This window comes from Haliotis rubra, unplaced genomic scaffold, assembly GCF_003918875.1.
Source record: "Haliotis rubra isolate DU_JTF1 unplaced genomic scaffold, ASM391887v1 Scf122, whole genome shotgun sequence".
NCBI lineage: Eukaryota > Metazoa > Mollusca > Gastropoda > Lepetellida > Haliotidae > Haliotis > Haliotis rubra.
The window spans coordinates 1730906-1752475 of record NW_025765137.1 but is presented as its reverse complement, the minus strand read 5'-3'; the positions used below and the strand labels follow the sequence as shown (position 1 = coordinate 1752475).

Below are 21570 nucleotides of genomic sequence, written 5' to 3'. Positions count from 1 at the left end.
GCATCGCTATACGCAGCTGGGATACGATTGTATGTGTCAACCGAGCCTGACCACCCGATCCCGTTAGTCGCCTCTTACGACAAGCATGGGTTGCTGACGAATCCTAACCGGTGTCACGTCACCTGTACATCGATTGAATGTCTGGCACATTTGTCAAAGCCAAGCCACGCTGGATGCGGAGAGGCGGTGGTTAGGTAGCTTATGAGAGATTCATGGAATCCAGGCTTGCACTACACTGAAGCAAATATTACATGTGGTGTCTCCTTACACTTAGTTCGATATATGACGCCGTTCACCCAGTAGTAAATGGGTACCCCGAAGAATGAGCTGAACATGGGTCACCTCAGCAACCTATGCTTGTCATAAGAGCGGGTATTCACGATGAATGGAGACAGGACGATTTGTCGCCTTTACGTAACCTATACATAGTGTTTGTCATGCTGTTTGTTTGTAAATGACACCAGTTGGTAACAAATGACACGTGACATGTCCTCCAAGAAATGAGTTGAACACAAACCCTGTCAGTTTCCTACAAACAGCCTTTATGACTTCTCGTGTCATTCCGGCACAAGCCGCCGGTAACGGAAAAGGGCGAGTGGTGACGAATAAACAAGCAGGATTCGAGTGTTCATTCGACTTCATGGTTATTTAAGATCCTATAAGTCAAACAAACAACTATTCTCAGTTTTAGTATAAAAAAGCATGATTTATTTAGGCACGAGGTTTAGATGAAGGCGTAACGACGGAAACTTTAAAGAGGCGTCTAAGAAAGTAAACTTGACACGCTGCAGCGACGACCACGACGACACATTGAGCCACAGACCAGTAGCCGACGTAGCGGTTGTTGCCCATGATGAGGTACCAGTCTCGGATGACGTTGAGCCGGCTCGTCATCTGGTGCTTCTTGACTTCATTCAGGGAGAGTTCCACATCCGACAGGGACGCCTGGATACATCAGTATATCATATAGCACATTTATATAATAGAAGTATATCATATATCGACCTTCGCAATTGGGGCGAAAAATATACCATGACATGTTTTGATCAACGCCGCCCTGAGCAATATTCCAGCTAGTCCGCGAGCCTTCGAATTGGGAACCCATGACATGTAATCGCCTCGCCTCTTACGACAAGCATGGGTTGCTGAAGACCAATTCTTTCCTGGATCATCACGGGAATTCATAAAGTTACATAATATATTTACATATACACAGCATGAACTCATTCTTTAAACCTCAAATAAACATGAAAAGTTTCAATGCCGTTATAGAATCTAAAAACAGATTTTGGCTGAAATATTTAGCATTATAACAAATAAAACAGGTCTGATATATCAGTGATAAATTTACATTAAGTGTCATCGAGCTTAAGATTATGTTGTCAGAGAGGGGGTGGGGAATTCGGCACCTCTACGGTACATACCGAGAAATTCGTGGCAATTCCTTGTATTTCTGTCACTTCCATGACGTACTTGGACCACTGTTCCATAACGAACGTCACAAGATAGAAAAATACTAATTTGGAGCTGAATCGACTCTGTGTGTTGTCAAAACATACTTGGTAGATTCCTGAAAGACAAAGACAAAGAGATCAGCAAAATCAGAAGTCACATGCACCCGATACAATTGTGGCATCTTGGGGCGGGGGTGGGAGCGAGGGCGATTGGGAGTGATGACATGCCATCGAAGCGTCCATAAAAGACTCATCTCAAGCTTGACATGACATGCACGCCGAGTCACCTGGTACCGAACGGGCGCCTTACATCGCTATTGAACTTTGTCGCGAAATATAAACTAAAAAACTAACTATAGAAACTAGCTGATTCCATAACTCCAACATGTGAAGAATAACCGACTCGAATCTGAATTATAATCACTGCAGTCTTAATACCGTATCAAACTGACGGTTCGGAACAACAGCTGTACCTTCATTTGAACATTTCCCAATATACTGAGGTTAGGTGGAGCAGCTTAAACGTGATAGCGTTAACTGAAGATCTGACTATGAATCTGTTATGTGTGCCCTTCACGTGTACACTTGTTTGTGAAGCCAGCCATGATGTTGCTACCAGTGAAGGTCCGGGTTAGAATATTGATCTTCAGTAACCCATGCTTGTCGTAAGAAGCGACTAACGGGATCGGGTGGTCAGGCTCACTGACTTGGTTGACACATGTCATCGGTTCCCAATTGCGCAGATCGATGCTCATGCTGTTGATCACTGAATTATCTGGTCCAGACTCGATTATTTACAGACCGCCTCATATAGCTGGAATATTGCTGAGTGGGGCATAAAACTAAACTCACTCACTCACGGTATTTGTAAATATCGCTACAAACAGCGTAAAATCCATTTCACACAATCAGATCTGCCGATGATATCCTTGTTAAATTATACAGTAAGTTAAGTAGATACCTAGTCAAAATGCAAAGTAATATACGTAGATACTGGTTCAATTATACAGTAAATTAAGTAGATATATTAACAGTAGTGTACTGTATTGGACAGTACACTTCGTAGATACTGCTTCAATTATTACTGTAAAATAAGCACAGTGTACTGTAGGTACCCGGTCTACACCAGGTCCGTAACAAGCACAGATACTGCTTCACTTATAGAGCAACATACGTAGATACTAGTACATGTGTATGTACAGTATTTGGCCATAAGTGAGTCATCATTAGTGAAATTTCCATAGACTTACATGTTAATTAACTGTTGCAAGAATGATTTTCATAAACTGAGTAGAAGTCATTTTATTTTGATAATTTGCAAACATCTTGGAAATCATCTTCATCTACGTGTACATAATTTTCTTTCATCTTTCCGTTGATTAGTTATCGAATGACACCTAATTAAGCACCATAGGTACAACTTAATTTTAATCTATTCCATAGACAGCCATGTTAAACCTGATTGGTGTCTAATATTTGTTGTTTAAATAGTTGTAGTTTTCTTAATAATCACCGGTAAATTGAATGGAAATTATGTGTATGTAGCTGAGATGATTTCCCAGCTGGGAGATCAGTATTTAAAGCAATTAGTCCGAAACTAAATTTATGAAAATTATTCTTGCAAGAGTTAATTAACACGCAAGTCTATGAGAATTTCACTTGTGATGACTCACTTATGGCCAACTACTGTAGGTACAGTACCGGATCCACCTGTACAGTAAAGCGTGTAGACACTAAACTTTATTATACAGTAGCTCATCTAGCAATTTTATCTTCTTCAATTATACTGTTTAAAACACGTAAACATTTTACCTGGCCCTGTACAGAAAAACACTTTATTGGTAAACATTACCTGGTTCTCTAATACCGTGAAACACGCAATTGTTTACAGGACAATACTTCGATATTTAACCTGTATCTTAACCTGATATCTTATCCGTTGTCTTACCTGATTCCTTCATACCATCAATACATATGATCTATACGTGCTTCTATCACACAGTAAAATACGTAGACATCTGACCTGATTCTTTCATACCATCAATACATATGATCTATACGTGCTTCTATCACACAGTAAAATGCGTAGACATCTGACCTGATTCTTTCATACCATCAATACATATGATCTATACGTGCTTCTATCACACAGTAAAATGCGTAGACATCTGACCTGATTCTTTCATACCATCAATACATATGATCTATACCTGCTTCTATCACACAGTAAAATGCGTAGACATCTGACCTGATTCTTTCATACCATCAATACATATGATCTATACGTGCTTCTATCACACAGTAAAATGCGTAGACATCTGACCTGATTCTTTCATACCATCAATACATATGATCTATACCTGCTTCTATCACACAGTAAAATGCGTAGACATCTGACCTGATTCTTTCATACCATCAATACATATGATCTATACGTGCTTCTATCACACAGTAAAATGCGTAGACATCTGACCTGATTCTTTCATACCATCAATACATATGATCTATACCTGCTTCTATCACACAGTAAAATGCGTAGACATCTGACCTGATTCTTTCATACCATCAATACATATGATCTATACCTGCTTCTATCACACAGTAAAATGCGTAGACATCTGATCTGATTCTTTCATTCCATCAATACATATGATCTATACCTGCTTCTATCACACAGTAAAATACGTAGACATCTGACCTGATTCTTTCATACCATCAATACATATGATCTATACCTGCTTCTATCACACAGTAAAATACGTAGACATCTGACCTGATTCTTTCATACCATCAATACATATGATCTATACCTGCTTCTATCACACAGTAAAATGCGTAGACATCTGACCTGATTCTTTCATACCATCAATACATATGATCTATACCTGCTTCTATCACACAGTAAAATACGTAGACATCTGACCTGGTTCAACTATATCTTTTTCTACCTGGGATTTTTACCTCGTTCTCTCACACAGTAAAATACATAGAGGCTATTTTGTTAATGTTGTCAAATAACTTGTATATTTCATCGAGTGGTCTGACAAAGTTGATATGTTCACGAGTGTCGCAGCTTTATCAGACCACAAGATGAAATACATGTTATTTGACAACATTAACAAAATATTCTATTTATTATATTTTGACCAATGTTTATTAATGATCGAGACACCCTCTTTAAACAGAAAGTAGTTCCAGGCAAAAGTGATATTCTACTCAGTGAAATAACATGGTATTCTACTCAGTGAAAATACCATGTTTATTTTCACCAATATTTACAGTATTTCACCCTTAAGATTATAATAGGTAGACATCTTACCTGGTTCAATTATATCTTTTTCTACAGCTCCATCAGTCCTCATATAATACTCGTCGACTACGTTAAGGTAGGGATCCTTCAAGAAAAAGTCGATATTCCTATCTCCCCCTCGTAAAACCTGTAAACAAACAAATAGTAGCTCGTTGAATATTTACCAACCAGGATATTTGTACACTGAGCAGGGTCACCTTCAACAGGGGCACGAGTGGCGTCTCAGTTCGAGCAGAGTTGCGTCCATTTGCTGTGTCAGGATCCTATATTTGCTGGTTCGAATTCAATAATTTCGTTGATGAACAACAATAATAATTATAATCATTATATTCAACACCATCATCTCCATCACGATCCTGGATTTGTGTCCATCCCAGATACCATTCACAAAATGCAAACATTATTGACCTGAGCAATGGATTAGTGTGAACTGGATGTTTTATTCTCATCTCCCTGGGGAACATATAACCCAAGCTCACTGTGAAGCTTAACAGTCCAGCTTACCTGGGGCGATGGGGTAGCCTAGTGGTTCGAATCCCCACATGGGTATCATGTGTGAAGCCCATTTCTGGTGTTCCCCGCCGCGATATTGCTAAAAGTGGCGTAAAACCCTATTCACTCACTCATCATATTACCGCCTCCACCTAAAACCTATTTCGGGTCGGGGTCGATGTATATTTTTTTGGATATGTTTAATTATGTTACTTTCATCCCGCCATTTCATGACTTAGGTATATAGGTTTCCGTTTTGCCTTATTTGGGAAAATTCTGACGTGTCTTAGAGATTTGACACTAGAAATTGAGCAAATGAGACTTGGAAAATTAGATAGTATTTGGGATTTGGACGAGGTGGGATGGCACCCTCATTAGACAACCCGATGCTGTTTTGTTGGTTTGTTGTTTAACGCTGCACTCAGCAATATTCCAGATATATGGCGCCAGTCTGTAAAATAATCGAGTCTGGACCAGACAATCCAGTGATCAACACCATGAGCATCGATCTACGCAATTGGGATACGATGATATGTGTCAACCACGAAAGCGAGCCTGACCCCCGATCCCGTTTGTCGCCTCTTACGACAAGCATGGGTTGCTGAAGACCAACTCTTATCCGGATCTTCACGGGTATAAACACGTATATAACTCTTTACTCCTCCGTTCACGTGACATCCTTTGATAAGTGTGATTTATCATCAACCCATATCGACGTGACAAATTGCACCATTATAAAAGAAAAATATCTGATTTAGGAGGACATGGCCTTGCAGACAATGCCTGATGATGGATAACTAAACATTTGACCCGCAAGAATAGTTACCCATTGATGTGACATCTGTTAAAAAGCGTGTCATGTGGACAATTAACAATCGGATCAAGCTAGTATGTACGTGACAATATAAATCGCCGTTTCAAACACAACAGCCAATTAAGAAATCGTTCCCTCTAAACCCGCGCACCCCTTTCCAATAATGGACGATTCTATGGCTCAAAGTGAGAAACTCCGCTCATTAAAGTCTCTCCTATAATCATGTTGCACCAATCTATAATACAATTTCAAATATCCATTAAATGTAGCTAGTACGACACGTTTAGCACAATCAATGCACAGAGTAGTGGTTTTATGACGTATAGTCGATACCGTTAGAGACACAGGTGCACTCGAACACCTGGCGACACACGGCTAGATTCTGCAGTACACACACGAGTCTGTAGTGTGTGTCATCAGTTTGCCAACATCACTAAATGCATCATTCATCACTGTCATCGACATCCCATCTAAGTAGTGCATAATCTCAACAATCTGACAAGCTTGACAGCATATTGTCCCATCAGCTGAAACGTCATTAGGCAGATATCTCAGAGCGTTTAGCTTAGATTGAGCAGGCATGAAATTATTGCTGTTACATCATGACATTTATCAAACACATGTATACACTGTTTTCAGTTTTGCTACATTGTGAACTTGTAGTTCAAGTATCTTATGTACATTAATATACAATGGCACACAAATTAGGTGTTCGATTAGCATACATTTCGTGTGTTGGTCAAACATAGACCCTAGGAATATAAATGGTGAATATGTTTAGAAGGTATTAACATCCTAGTATCTGTTTACAACCCCGCTATTACCGTTTGTAAAATATTTGTTATTAAAGGTGAATCATGTGAACTAAGAAAGCACACGCCAATGTTTGATGGTGGTTAAAACTGAAACGAAAAAGATTTTGGTTTATCAGACAGCTGTGTATTTGACATGGTTATCATAGGTGTTATCTATCTATCTATCTATCTGTTTTTCAATATTTATATATTAACCTTGCAATGTATACACGCACGTGTGTGTGTATGTGTGTGTTTATATATGTACTTTTAGACACGGCGATATGAAACAAATCATAATCTAGAGAAAACATGATCTGAATATGATCGGCATGTCTCAAAGCTTAAAAACAAAAGGTCTCATAATTGAAAATAAAGCTAAACAAACTTTTTGGTTCATCAATTGTTAACTCGGTAATTATGGCAGTGTGGCAGTCAATGTCCGCATGTATGATTTTAATTTGGTCAGTGTTATTAAGTTAACAGCTAAGTGCAGACAGTTCAGCAGCAGGTGTCGACAGCACCGTGCACAAGCTGTCATAGCTCTCGTGTTACAACATAAGGACCCCCGGGCTTGTAATTGGTTGATTTCGCCAAATTCAACAATATTCCAGCTATATGAAGGCAGTCAAGTGAGACATTTTGTGTGATGTTAATGATTCAATTTGGGCCCGCAATGATGCAAAAGCATTCATTTCACAAAGTGTCGACACTGGACCAGACAATCCAGTGACTGACATCACGAACATCAACCTTTGAAATGGGTTACGACGAGATACATCTACCAAGACAGCGAGCACAACCATCAGATCCCGTTAGTCACCCTTGAAACAAGCACTGTGCATGATGGAAGAAGCCTTACCACCGGATACATTTTCTTTGTTTATTAAACGCTACACACAACAATGTTCCATCAATAAGGCGGTTGTCTGTAATTATCGAGTCTGGACCAGAAAATCCAGAGATTGACATCATCTGCCGTTGGGATTACGAGGACGTGTCAACCAAGTCAACCAGCCTGACCACCCGATCCCATTAGTCTCCTCTTACGACAAACATTGATTACTGAAGATCAATTCTAACCCGGATCTTCACGGGTATCCCGATGGTGAAAACGACTTCTAATAGCCGGCTAACCGTAGACACCCTCTTTCACGTATGTACCTTGCTATACTTGATGTCCTACAGAAAGCTGTCAACACTGGAGAGGAAAGCTTCGTCTAGGGTTGAAAAAAACTTCAACATAACCTTATTTTTTCAGATATTACCACAGGATCCTGGCTTCAATAAGGGAAAGAAATCCTAAATGCGAAAATGTATTTTAACACATCTGACTCTGCATAGTAGTAAGGAAAGAACACGTTGTCAACTGACTGTGTCCCCTGTATATTGGATACATATACAGCCTTTCTGCCCACAGGGGATTATACACACCAAACAGGCTCCTTTTGGAAAGTCTTCTACGTTCATGCGGGGAATCGAACCCGGGTGTTCGGCATGACGAGGGAGAACTTTAACCACTAGACTGCCCCACCGACCCTGGTTGGGTCAGTATAACGTATCTTAGTATGCTCTTTGGCAAGAACTACCCTGAGTATGGACTAGAGTAGTACCAGTATTCCTACACATTTGCGCAGACACACACACGCACATGCACGTTGCTACATGAATGAAACAAGAAGACATGGTCATCAACATCCCCCGCCCCACAGTTCCTGTTTTTTAACTCCACCACGACCATCATGTCCTGAAAACACATGCCACATTTGGTTTCCCTTCTATAACGGTTTCTGAGAAACTCGGTTCCCATTGGGGATAACGTAAGTTGAGAAACGCATGACAAGGCCCATAACTCTGTAACAAATTGTAACACGGTTCCCCTTGTCGAACTCTATCAAGGCATTCATGTTCTGAAAACACAAACTAAATTTGGTTTCCTTATCTATAACGATTTCTGAGAAAATCTGTCCCCATCAGGCCGGCTGGACAGACGGAGTTCAAACCTATATACCCCTCACGTCGTGGCAGGGGGATAATAACCTTGAACTTGACTTTATGGACACACCACATTTCACCTACTTTCCTTAATGTATCACGTTACGTGCAGTGGGCGATTAAATCCGCCTCCAGCTGAGCATTCAATGTCACCTTTCAATATAATCTCCGTGAGTGTGTTTACAAATCCAGTTATGTTGACATACCTTTTTCCGATATATAATACATCACAACCGTGTACAATGAGAATGTATATCAACTGTTGAACTAGCGTTAGGGGGTGTCCGCTATGTTCTTCAGTCATCAGATACGATGGACCAAAATATTTCGTTTTCAATATTTCACAATAGAGATTTTGGTGGAGATGTTGTGTGGGTTTGTTTTGTGAAAAACACTTCGTAAAAACGCGTTCACGTTCATGACTGAATTAAATAGAAAATAATATGCGTTCACCGCCATGTGTGTATAGTACCATGTCATCAGTACAATGTCATGTATCTCTATTGCAGCATGACAATGCACAAGTCAATAGTGAGTTTGTACCTATCAAACACAGCAGCCTAAACCTTGCATACAAGGGACACAAGTTTCGAGTTAAGAGAAGACGCGATGCAAGTGTACATTAAAAGGGCGGTAGGGTTGCATAGTGGTTAAAGCAAGAATTCGCTCGTCACTTCGAAGACCGGGGGTGGGAGGGGTGGGAGGGTTGGGTGTGTGTGTGTTAGCCTAGTGGTTAAAGCGTTCGCTTGTCACGCCGAAGGTCCGGGTTCGATTCCCTACATGGGTATAATGTGTGAAGCCCATTTCTGGTGTCCCCCGCCGTGATATTGCTGGATTATTGCTAAAAGCGGCGTAAAACTAAACTCACTCACTCACTCACTCACTCGAAGACCTGGGTAAGATTCCTTCCGTGGGTACAATGTGTGAATCCCATTTCTGGTGTCCCCCCACCGTGATATTACTGGAATATTGCTAAAAGCGGCGTAAAACTAAACTCACTCATATAGCTGGAGCTCTGTTCGGCGTAAAACTTAACTCGCTATAAGAGAAGACGAGATTCAAAGACTGGAAATGTGAAGCTGAAAAATGCATGGATGTCACCTTCTTTATTATGAGGAACACAACGTTCATCTGATGGAGGAGTAAGTATATACACCCGTAAATGTTCACCTTTAATGTGTATCGCTTCTAAGTGACATTTAAAGATTTTATTTGAAATGTTGTTTCTATTCTACTGTGACTATGTGCCCCAGTCCACCCAGCTGTGAATGGGTACCTCGTAAGGATGGGAATGCCACAATAACTCGGTGCGCCTAGTGGCTGCAAGAGTTGTATGATCCCCAGGGAGTTGAGATTGACAATATGATGTGCCGTTGAGATTGACATCCAGTGAACGAGGGAAAAACAAAGCGCCTTTGAGCAGCTGATCTGAGCTGGATATCGGCGCTATACCAATGTTAGTATGTATGTATGTATGTACAAATGTATGTATGTATGTATGTATGTATGTATGTATGTATGTATGTATGTTGTATGTATTTGTCCAGTATTTAAATGCACATGGTACGTCTAAAATATGTACAAAAAGTTACCTTTTAAGGCCTTTTGTTTTTAAGTTTTGAGACATGCCAATCATAAAATCAGATCATTTTTCTCTAGATTATGACTTTGTTTCACATCGCCGTATCTTAAAGCAAGCGCGCACACACGCACACACACAATATGAGATAAAAGTTTCCATGACAAGTGATTCATTAACATTTCAAAGTGTACTTGGGAAGTATTTTAAGATACAATAGTCTAAATATGACACTTGATAGCATGAATGACCAAATGTACAGTGGAAGCGGAACTGAGTTTACTCACGTCTCCATCTGTTGTTCAATCAGTTCGCCTAACTGCACTCACGAAACAATAGGAGGCGGCACACAGAGACAAGGGATTCAAATCAAAACCACGGAGAACAGATCCAGCTTTATGAGTGAGTGGGTTTAGTTTTACGCCACTTTTAGCAATATTCCAGCAATATCACGGCGAGGGACACCAGAGATGAGCAAAAATTGTATCTATGTGGGGAATCGAACCCGGTCTTCGGCGTGACAAGCGGATGCTTTAACCACTAGGCTACCCCACCGCCCCTCACGCTATATGAAGGCGGCCTGTAATATAGAGTCTGCCCCAGACAATCCATTGAACGGTCGTGAGAGCCACAACTCACTCCGGCAGGACTAGAAGCCACGTGTCAGCCATGTCACCCAGCCTGACCAAACACATTCATTCGAAAAGACAATTGTTGATTCCGTATCAATCCAAACAAAGGTGACGCCACGCAAACGCACACGGAAGCCAGCCTTTGTGACGAGTGGAGTGTTACGAATTGTAAGGTAAATGGGATCAGTGTTTGGAATGTTGGAATGCTGATGGATACAGTGTAACTGTAACATAGTCAGATGATGCAACTCAAACACAGGCAGAAGCAGGTGATAGGGAGGAATGGTTCAAAGAGCAGGTCGGTATACGTTGGTATCAATGAAACGAAATATCTGTGTTTGGAGTCAGTAAAATGAAATTCGGCGGAATCAACATTAGTGGCGTGAAAATGGGCGTCGACGTTCTTGTTTTGAATTGAATTAATTTTATATAATAGCATATATATAACTATTCGAAACACTAATAAAACACATATTTCATAGAAAGTTTAATTTGGTAATTGCTATATTGAGTAAATTAGGTTTGAAAAAGATCATCTTTGGTCAATAAACTTTTTGTAGCTATATCTCTCACACAATTATTCAGCAATTATACAAAACATTATGTCCACCACCGCCTGCAGTAAATGTATCGATACAGACTATAACGACCTTCTACTTCCTTTATAATAGCCACATTACACAAATATCACACACCACCTAATCGTCCACCATCAAGTTAATGCTAGCCTGACCTTTATCTCAACATGGTGCTGCATACCACTGCTTGGGCCCAACGATGGGGAAGGCGAAGAGCTGAAGTGATGTGTGAACTCGAGTGAGCTGGGTTTTACGCCGCTTTTAGTAATATTCCAACAATATCACGGCAGTGGAAACCAGGATTTGGCTTCACACACTGTACCCATGTGGGGAATTGAACGAGCCTTCGGCGTGACGAGCGAACGTTTTAACCACTGTCGCGTCATACCAAAGACGATAAAATATGGAACTTGTTGTTTTCCTGCCTGATGCTTGACATTAAAGGAAACAAAAAGTTCTGATCTGCTCAAACTCAGTATGTCCATATACCTGAGTGTGGTTTCCATATTAGACAGCGGAACATAATCTAACAGTGCAGGCACTATAAAAAGGCATTAATCCGGACTAGGACAAGCAGACGCAAGCACGCACGCAGGTACGCACGCACGCATATTCGTGGATATGTAAGTGCAATAACTCTATTTGACCACCACTGTGCCCCACGTGCAAATGGAAAAGCGTATTCGTGCAGCAGCAACATCTGCCGTCATCTAGTGTATTATATCACAGCCCTATTATGCTTATTACCCTAGACCCATTCGTCAACACAATTCTTCGTTTCAGATTTCAGTTCAGATTTCGGTTCGTATGAAACGACGCTAAAAAAAGCCGGCCAATCACATTACACGCATGGGCGAGGAAACTGCGTTGATCAGCTATTGTAACCAATGGCTGCAGGGTATTTATAACAATAGAATAGATATAACGCACTGGATAACTGAGTGGAGAGAAGAAAATGATACGACTGACTGACTGACTGACTGAGTTTGGTTTTACGCCGCTTTTAGCAATATTCCAGCAACATCACGGCGGGGAACACCAGAAATGGGCTTCACACATTGTACCCTTGTGGGGATTCGAACCCGGGTCTTCGGCGTGACGAGCCAACGCTTTAACCACTAGGCTACCCCACCGCCCCAAAATGATACGAACTTCCTTGTAGGTAAATATAACTCATCCACATAGGCGGTAAATTATTTTCAACATCTGGGCTCGTTCCTCAAAGCGATTGTAGGCTACGATAGTCGATGCCTATGTTAAAGTATGGGTGTTACGATCATCTTAGCGCTACGATCGCTTTGAGGAACAGGGCCCTGGAACGGAAATTATCTGCTTACAGTTTTGTTTGACAATCCCTGTTTGCATCATTAATCCCCCCACTTTTGTAGCTAATCGACGGTGTAACCTTGTTCAAATGTCACCATAAGGTCACATCCACGCATTTGGCAGCCTATGAGGCATCGGGAAATAACATTACGACCATTACGGCCTTGACATTGATTAAGTGTCGCAATCTTCCAGAGTGACGTGTGGGGGTGGGGGTGCGCTGTAACCATCAGTCATTGTTCGCCTGTCACAGATATGATTATCCATCACCGTCCGTCACCGTCCGTGACTAAGATCTCGAATACTGATGATATGGCGTAAAACTATATTCAGGGGATATTTTCACATTCCTGTCTACCCGTGAAGGTCCGGGTTAGAATGAACCTTCAGTAACCCTTGTCGTAAGAGGCGACTAATGGGATCGGGTGGTCAGGCTCGCTGACTTGGTTGACACATATCATCGGTTCCCAATTGCGCATATCGATGCTCATGCTGTTGATGACTGGATTGTCTTGTCCAGACTCGATTATTTCCAGACCGCCGCCATATAGCTGGAATATTGCTGAGTGCGGCGTAAAACTAAACTCACTCACTCACTCACTCACATCCCTGTCCACCAGTCGTTTCTTCATGTCACGAATTTTAGCAACAACGCCTTGAGCGTGTACTAGTTGCGTGGATGAATCGGAAACATTTTCTTCAGTATTAAAGATGCACTGGAAAGAGTGAGTGAGTGGGTGAGTTGGGTTTCATTCTGCTTTTAGTACTATTCCAGCAATATCACGGCCGGGTACACCAGAGTGAGTGAGTTTAGTTTTACGCCGCACTCAGCAATATTCCAGCTATATGCGGTCTGTAAATAATCGAGTCTGGACCAGACAATCCAGTGATCAACAGCATGAGCATCGATCTGCGCAATTGGGAACCGATGACATGTGTCAACCAAGTCAGCGAAACTGACCACCCGATCCCGTTAGTCGCCTCTTACGACAAGATAGTCGCCTTTATGGCAAGCACATGGGTTGCTGAAGACCTATTCTACCCCGGATCTTCACGGGTCGGCGTTGGCGTTCACAGATTGTACCCATGTCGGGAATCGAACCCGGGTCTTCGGCGTGACGATGCAATGGGAATTCTCAAACTACCAGGCACGGTGTCGTTTTACCAACGGATTAGTACACAAGTATGGGGTTTTTAAAGAACAGACTTACCAACGAATTAGTACACAGGTATGGTGCTGTTTTAAGAACAGACTTCTGGGACTGAATAAAGCATATACTGTAAAACAGTAAAACTGTCATATTGTTTTCATCCTCAGGAAACTGAATTTAGATTAGAAAATTTGGACTGTTTACATAAAAAGATGTTCGGTGAACATTCGTATGAACTGATACTGGGCGAACGTGTGCCTACTGGTGAAACATATTCGCAATGTCTGATGTCCACGTACATTTCTGTTTAATGATGACCAGACGATCGTTTTTCCGCGGATGCAAAATTGCCCACTCAACCCTGCATTATTACAAGAACTCCATATTTCCCTGTCGGCAAATCTCACTGAACACGAAAACGAATGCTTTATCCTGAATGACATGAGTTGACAAGCTCCCTGATAAGACGTGGGAATGTGGCCTTGACCTTGTCTCCAGACTGACATCATGGCTGCAGTCTTATCAAAGCATCGTTCCCACTTCGCCAAAACAAGCGTGTAAATATTTGAACGAGATCTTGGCGAGGCTAGGATTAGAACAGGCACTGCTGTGGAGTTTGCAGGATTAGACCCATGTCTAGTTAGTCAGTTAGCGAGGCATGGTCCAGTAATGGCTGGCGTGGGGTTCGTCGTAAAATTGCATTTTCCGATTAAAAAGATCCGCCCAATGAGGTACACAATCAGACTCTGACCGGTTATGTCAGGATGGAGATTTTGATCTGTATTTGTCATAAATATTGTCTTGAATACGTCTGACCTTTCATGAAATACCATTCCCATATCGTCAGTTCCCAGAAACATTTTGACACATGTATAAAATATTTCCCAAAACAACTGAATGCGATGGATTTCTAACAGAAATCTTAGGTATTTAAAAAGTCACATAAACTGAATCCTCGTTAGTCCTGACACTGTTATTTATTTTCTTTGGTACGTATAAGTGTATGTGGTGGATCTTTCACCATTCATTCTTTAAACAGGATTCTTTATAATCCAGACAAATTCCGGATAATTGTCGACCGGTTTTACGGGCTCTCCCTGTAAACAAACAGCTCACATACACGCGTCTCGTCTTTCCCGTAAAATTTCTAGTGAAGACCGCGGATACAAAACAATAACCAATATTTTGATAGATGTAAAATTAATACAAATGGTAATTATTTTGTTTCCAAAAGACATGTTCTCATTGCTTCACAGTATATACTGATATCTGACTGTCACTCACAAGGACAAAAAGACAGAACAGACACTATGACATGTCAGCAGAAGAGACAATAGACATGAATAGAACAGACACTATGACATGTCAGCAGAAGAGACAATAGACATGAATAGAACAGACACTATGACATGTCAGCAGAAGAGACAATAGACATGTCAGCAGAAGAGACAATAGACATGAATAGAACAGACAATAGGATATGAACAGAACAGACAATATGACATGTCAGCAGAAGAGACAATAGACATGAATAGAACAGACACTATGACATGTCAGCAGAAGAGACAATAGACATGAATAGAACAGACACTATGACATGTCAGCAGAAGAGACAATAGACATGAATAGAACAGACAATATGACATGTCAGCAGAAGAGACAATAGACATGAATAGAACTGACCATAAGACATGAACAGAACAGATATTTGGACATGAACAGAACAGACAGAGAAGAGAACAGGGACAGACAGACAATAGGGTATACACAGAACAGACAACAGGACATGCACAGAACAGACAATAGGACAAGAACAGACAATAGGACAAGAACAGAGCAGGAACCGAACAGACAATAGGGTATACACAGAACAGACAACAGGACATGCACAGAACAGACAATAGGACAAGAACAGACAATAGGACAAGAACAGAGCAGGAACCGAACAGACAATAGGGTATACACAGAACAGACAACAGGCCATGCACAGAACAGACAATAAGACATGAACACAACAGGAACAGAACAGACAATAGGACATGAACAGAACAGACAATAGAACATGAACAGAACAAGAACAGAACACCTGAATATGTGTAGACAGAAATACAGTACCGCAGTAAACACTGAATCAGAAACTAACAAAGGGACACCAGCGAGAGTAACAAAAACGATTTTACATGTATGCATTTTTATCGCTACTCTCCGGTCAAGCTTTGAAGTACACGAAACGAATATATATGTAATAGCAAGGGAGCGAAATTGACACATATATTCTTAAAAACCCCGTTTAATATGACATATCCTTGTATCTGAATATCAAAGAATGCTTTATGTGTGTCATATATTTTAATAAAAGATTGTTATATACATTTAATAGATAAGATTTGCCCAAGGTGGACCTAAAACAGAAGACATTGGTGACTTTATATTCGCAACGCAATATTATCCAAATGTGTGTACACATATTTAGAATAGAAAATATTAATAGAATAATTTTCAACATTGAGCTGATGGCATATAGTTGTATGTTCATGAATGAAAGAGTGAGTAAGCATGGTTTTACGCCGCTTTTAGCAATATTCCAGCTATATTACGCGGGGGACACCAGAAATGAGCTTCACACATTGTACCCATGTGGGGAATCGAACCCGGGTCTTCGGCGTGACGATCGAACGCTTTAACCACTAGGCTACCCCACCGCCCCCATGAATGAAAGAGTGATCCTTTGATTAATTCTGGCACGCATGGCGTTTGTGGTCAGTAAATAATCCTTACATTACATGGACATGTCCACAATCTCGGGAAAACTTTGAAGTTTGCTCGCCAAAAAGGCTTTGACGAGTTCACTTCCTACTGACCGAGACACCAATCAAACAAGATGGCGATTATTTGTCGAACGCAGGTGCTTATCTACAGCTCCTCACCTCGATAACCGAATCCTACTGACAGCAAAGTATTCCAGGCTCGAGACTATCTTTGATGGGAAGACGTTTAAATGCCGTGCTTGTGAATACGAAACTCCTTAAGGTTTCTTTTAATCTTCTGAGCGGGCCATGATGTCTCTTGATCACACAATGACCTGTGGTGAAGTGAACATATGTTTTTCTCTAAATGTCACAGGTTGGGTCAGTTCGAACGTAACCACTGCATCAATCCACGAAATACCTTCGCGATGCACCGAGACCCTCAATAATAGTTTTTGTATGAAATGTGGGATGACTTTTACACGGTTTCGAAATGTTAAAACTTACAGAAATGTCGAGTAAGGTGGACATGGGCTTCTGTTGAACGATCACTTAAACAATCAAGCTATCCGAATGCCCTCAGAGAATGTCCATATCTCGAGGGTCAGAGATGAGACGTTTTCTTAATCTTTCGAAAATTCGGATCATTTTTAAAATGAACGCTTGTTCTTCTTTTGCGACGGGGTACATTGCCATGTTAGTGGCAAACACTTGCTGTTTCCTTTTGTTGTTTGGGTGGGGAGGGGGTGAGGACGGGGCACGAGAAGGATGAGATGGAGTGTGTGTGTGCTTTCATGCTTAAAATAAAACATTTCATTGACACCATTACCCTGCATGTTTCAGCTGAGAATGTAGTGGTGGCAATAGCCCATGGTCTGTATTCTCTGCGAGTTTCGGACGGTGTCAAGGACTGGGAACTGGATCTCCCCAACAGGTAACACCCTTGGATAGTTGACACCATTGGGAAAAATCTAGACTTCCATGATCCTCTGTTAAAGCTGAGTTATTGCATAGATCGATATCAGTCTGGACCCACTTCCATGACCCTTTGTTATAGCTGAGATCTTGCATATATCGGGTCAGTACACCCACATTCATGGCACCCTGCTATAGCTGAAATCTTGCATAGATCGATATCAGTCTGGACCCACTTTCATGACACCCTGCTATAGCTGAGATCTTGCATATATCGATATCAGTCTACACCCACTTTCATGGCACCCTGGTATAGCTGAGATCTTGCATAGATCGATATCAGTCTACACCCACTTTCATGACACGCTGCTGTAGCTGAGATCTTGCATAGATCGATATCAGTCTACACCCACTTTCATGACACCCTGGTATAGCTGAGATCTTGCATAGATCGATATCAGTCTACACCCACTTTCATGACACCCTGGTATAGCTGAGATCTTGCATAGATCGATATCAGTCTACACCCACTTTCAAGACACCCTGGTATAGCTGAGATCTTGCATATATCGATATCAGTCTACACCCACTTTCATGACCCCTGTAAAAAGTGAGATATTGCATATATCGATATCAGTCTACACCCACGTTCATGACCCCCTGTAAAATGTGAGATACTGCATATATCGATATCAGTCTACACCCACTTTCACGACCCCCTGTAAAATGTGAGATATTGCATATATCGATATCAGTCTACACCCACTTTCATGACCCCCTGTAAAAAGTGAGATATTGCATATATCGATATCAGTCTACACCCACTTTCACGCCCCCCTGTAAAATGTGAGATATTGCAAATATTTACGTCAGTCTACACCCACTTCCATAACACCCTGTAAAAAGTGAGATATTGCATATATCGATATCCGTCTACACCCACTTCCATAACACCCTGTAAAAAGTGAGATATTGCAAATATCTACGTCAGTCTACACCCACTTCCATAACACCCTGTAAAAAGTGAGATATTGCAAATATCTACGTCAGTCTAGACTAGTATAGCTGAGATATATCGATGTCAGCCTAGATTCACTTTCATAAAGCCGTGTAAGGCGGAGGGTATTCCAAATGCGTGAGATAAATCAGATCGGACTTTCAATGCATTTAGCGTCGAACTTCTAAATAAGGATTCAACAATGTTCGTACAGGAAGTCTCGTGTTGCATTTGTAAAATATATCATTATTTAATCATAACCAGTGTATGGTTTCTATAGACTGGGTGATGAATAAAATTCATTGAAGTATGCAATACTGAACGCAAATCCGCCTCTCTCTCTCTCTCTCTCTCTCTCTCTCTCTCTCTCTCTCTCTCTCTCTCTCTCTCTGGTCCAGACTCGATTATTTACAGACCGCCGCCATATAGCTGGAATATTGCTGAGTGCGGCGTAAAACTAAACTCACTCACTCATATTCTGTGTCTTCATGTTAAACTAATTACAGTGCGTGCGTGCGCGAATTAGTTGTGTGTGTGTTCATTGTTTAGATACGCTGTTGAGTAACGATTCATTCCGTCAACTTGCCTGCCGAACTGATATATATATACTGCCTCTCGGTTGAGAACCTGTTGCTACTGACCAATTAAAACCGGAATCCCCAGAGTGAGCAAGGTCCCAGGTATTAATTATACTCACCAGAAATTACTGCTAAACGTTTTTACTGTTGATCAGATTTGATTTTTATGTACACGCGTTGCTATGGGTGACAATAGGCGTGTGGTTTTAAATAGTTGGTGACTTCATTTCAGACGTTAGTTGTGACAGCTAACGGTTTTAATGATTTCAGTGGGTTTTACGACGTACATAAAATAATCATTGTGGCAGTAATGTCTTGAGGCTACGGATCTGGACCCGTTCGGAACTGTATATCATTATTGACATCTGTGGGTTTTGTCAGAGTTTATGGGAGATTGGGAGTTTGCTCAAAACGGGAAAGTAGAAGGTTGCCAATGTCACCGACTCTCCATAAGTGTGCGTACTTTCATTGTGCTAGTTTATTTGAGGCCAAAGCCAACTAGATATCATGTTATATCATGAAGGCCCACAATAAAGTTACTGCCGTTCCTTAGAGCTCTATAAGGTGTCGTCAAGGGCGACTAACGTATATCGCGTCAGTGTCTATCACTTGTCGACTGGGGCGGTGGGGTAGTCTAGTGGTCAAAGCGTTCACTCGTCATGTTGGCGGCCTGGGTTCGATTCCCAACATGGGTACAATGAGTGACGCCCATTTCTGGTGTCCCCCGCCGTGATATTGCTGGAATATTGCTAAAAGCGGTGTAAAACCCAACTCACTCACTCACTTGGCGACTGCATGCCACCGAGCAATTCGATGCTCATGATTTCAATCATTGGTTGGCTTAGACAATATTAGCAGACAGCCGCTATAAAGCTGGCAACAAATGAAAAACGCTAAGGGCAGGAAAATTGGCGATCGACAAATTACAGAGAGTCGCGAGTAAGCTATAATATTTGGAGTATTGCTGTCTGCGGCGGTAGGGAAAATTCACTCAATTGCTTTAACAGTCCTTTTTAAATTTTGTTTTTGGTAACTATATTGTATTTATATCCGTTCCGCTATTTAGTTTCATCGATATAACGGGCATCGCTCCAAACAAACCATCTTGCTGTAAAAGAACATCATAGTTCACTCCCGGTAACATAGTTATTCGAGTCATTTAAATCCAAACAGACGGCAGTGCACGCTTTCGTTATTTCTAATATTGAAGGATACAGCATGTCAACGGATTTAGATGCAATAGCGTCTGTTCATCATAAGAAGTTATAAAATAAATACTTTCCTTTAAACAGAATGCAGCAATTTTCAACATATGAATCCGCAGAGTCAACTCCAGGCATACATTGCAGTTAGTTCGTGAGAAGATAAACATTGTCATTTAACGAACATTTCCTGTCATTGTAAACAATCACCACGTGGGAATGAGAGACGCCATATGTCAACTTACCTCATAAGACACGTGGAGTTTGGCCCCCTTCGCTGCCATCTGAAAAAAACACTCCTCTCTACCAGCAGCTATTTCAAATTTAAACTCGTGTTGAACACCTGGCAAGCCATCGAAGTCAAATTCATCGTCCACTTTTTCTCCGAGTACAGTTTCAGTAGAAACCAGAAACAGTCTGTTCGTGATGACAAGCGTGGATAGAAAGTGAACACAGTAACGTGCCGCCATTTTCACTCACCCAGTGTATATGCCTGTCCTCTGTTTTCACGTTCCATGTCAACACAGCGGTCGATAAAATTGGGCGCTTCCAAGTGTGTTCCAGGGGGACAGGTTGTTGTAGATTGTCTCAGATAACGGTTGTTTCAGCTGTTGATTGTTCAGTTAGTCACGTCACCTTGAGCTATGGATCTTTTATGATGTAATGTATAATTTATCTTGTCGGTTCATCAGCAATGGGTTTCAGATCAATGTTTTCTATGACATGTTTACCTTTTTGATATTTCTTGTGTATTCATAACGGGAAAGCGGAATATGTGGATATATGGTTCGGAAAGGAAGGTGCATTTGTGTTAAATGTCTTTTACGGCATAGCTTAATTGTATTAACTACTCGAAAGCAGAGCACGAGAACAAATAGTGAGTGAGTATAGTTTTACGCCGCACTCAGCAATATTCCAGCTGTATGGCGGCGGTCTGTAAATAATCGAGTCTGGACCAGACAATCAACAGCATGAGCATCGATGTGCGCAATTAGGGAACCGATGA

The 21570-nt window shown here is 41.2% G+C and overlaps 1 protein-coding gene across 1 annotated transcript; it reads right to left on the bottom strand.

Moving 5' to 3' along the window:
- Positions 1-678: 678 nt before the first annotated feature.
- LOC124265919 (transmembrane emp24 domain-containing protein 5-like) lies at positions 679-21091 on the bottom strand. The gene is made up of 4 exons (XM_046700762.1): positions 20810-21091; positions 4774-4891; positions 1425-1570; positions 679-945 (listed from the first exon to the last, which is right to left on the bottom strand). The coding sequence occupies exons 1-4, from the start codon at positions 21032-21034 to the stop codon at positions 712-714; spliced, it is 723 nt and encodes a 240-aa protein (XP_046556718.1). The 5' UTR covers positions 21035-21091; the 3' UTR covers positions 679-711.
- Positions 21092-21570: the final 479 nt, after the last annotated feature.

Coding starts and splice junctions, on each gene's coding strand:
- LOC124265919 (XM_046700762.1), bottom strand. CDS start 21,034: ATGGCGGCACGTTACTGTGTTCACTTTCTATCCACGCTTGTCATCACG. Junction 4,892..20,809: donor AACTCCACGTGTCTTATGAG/GTAAGTTGACAT, acceptor GTTTGTTTACAG/GTTTTACGAGGGGGAGATAG. Junction 946..1,424: donor GAATTGCCACGAATTTCTCG/GTATGTACCGTA, acceptor TGATGTATCCAG/GCGTCCCTGTCGGATGTGGA.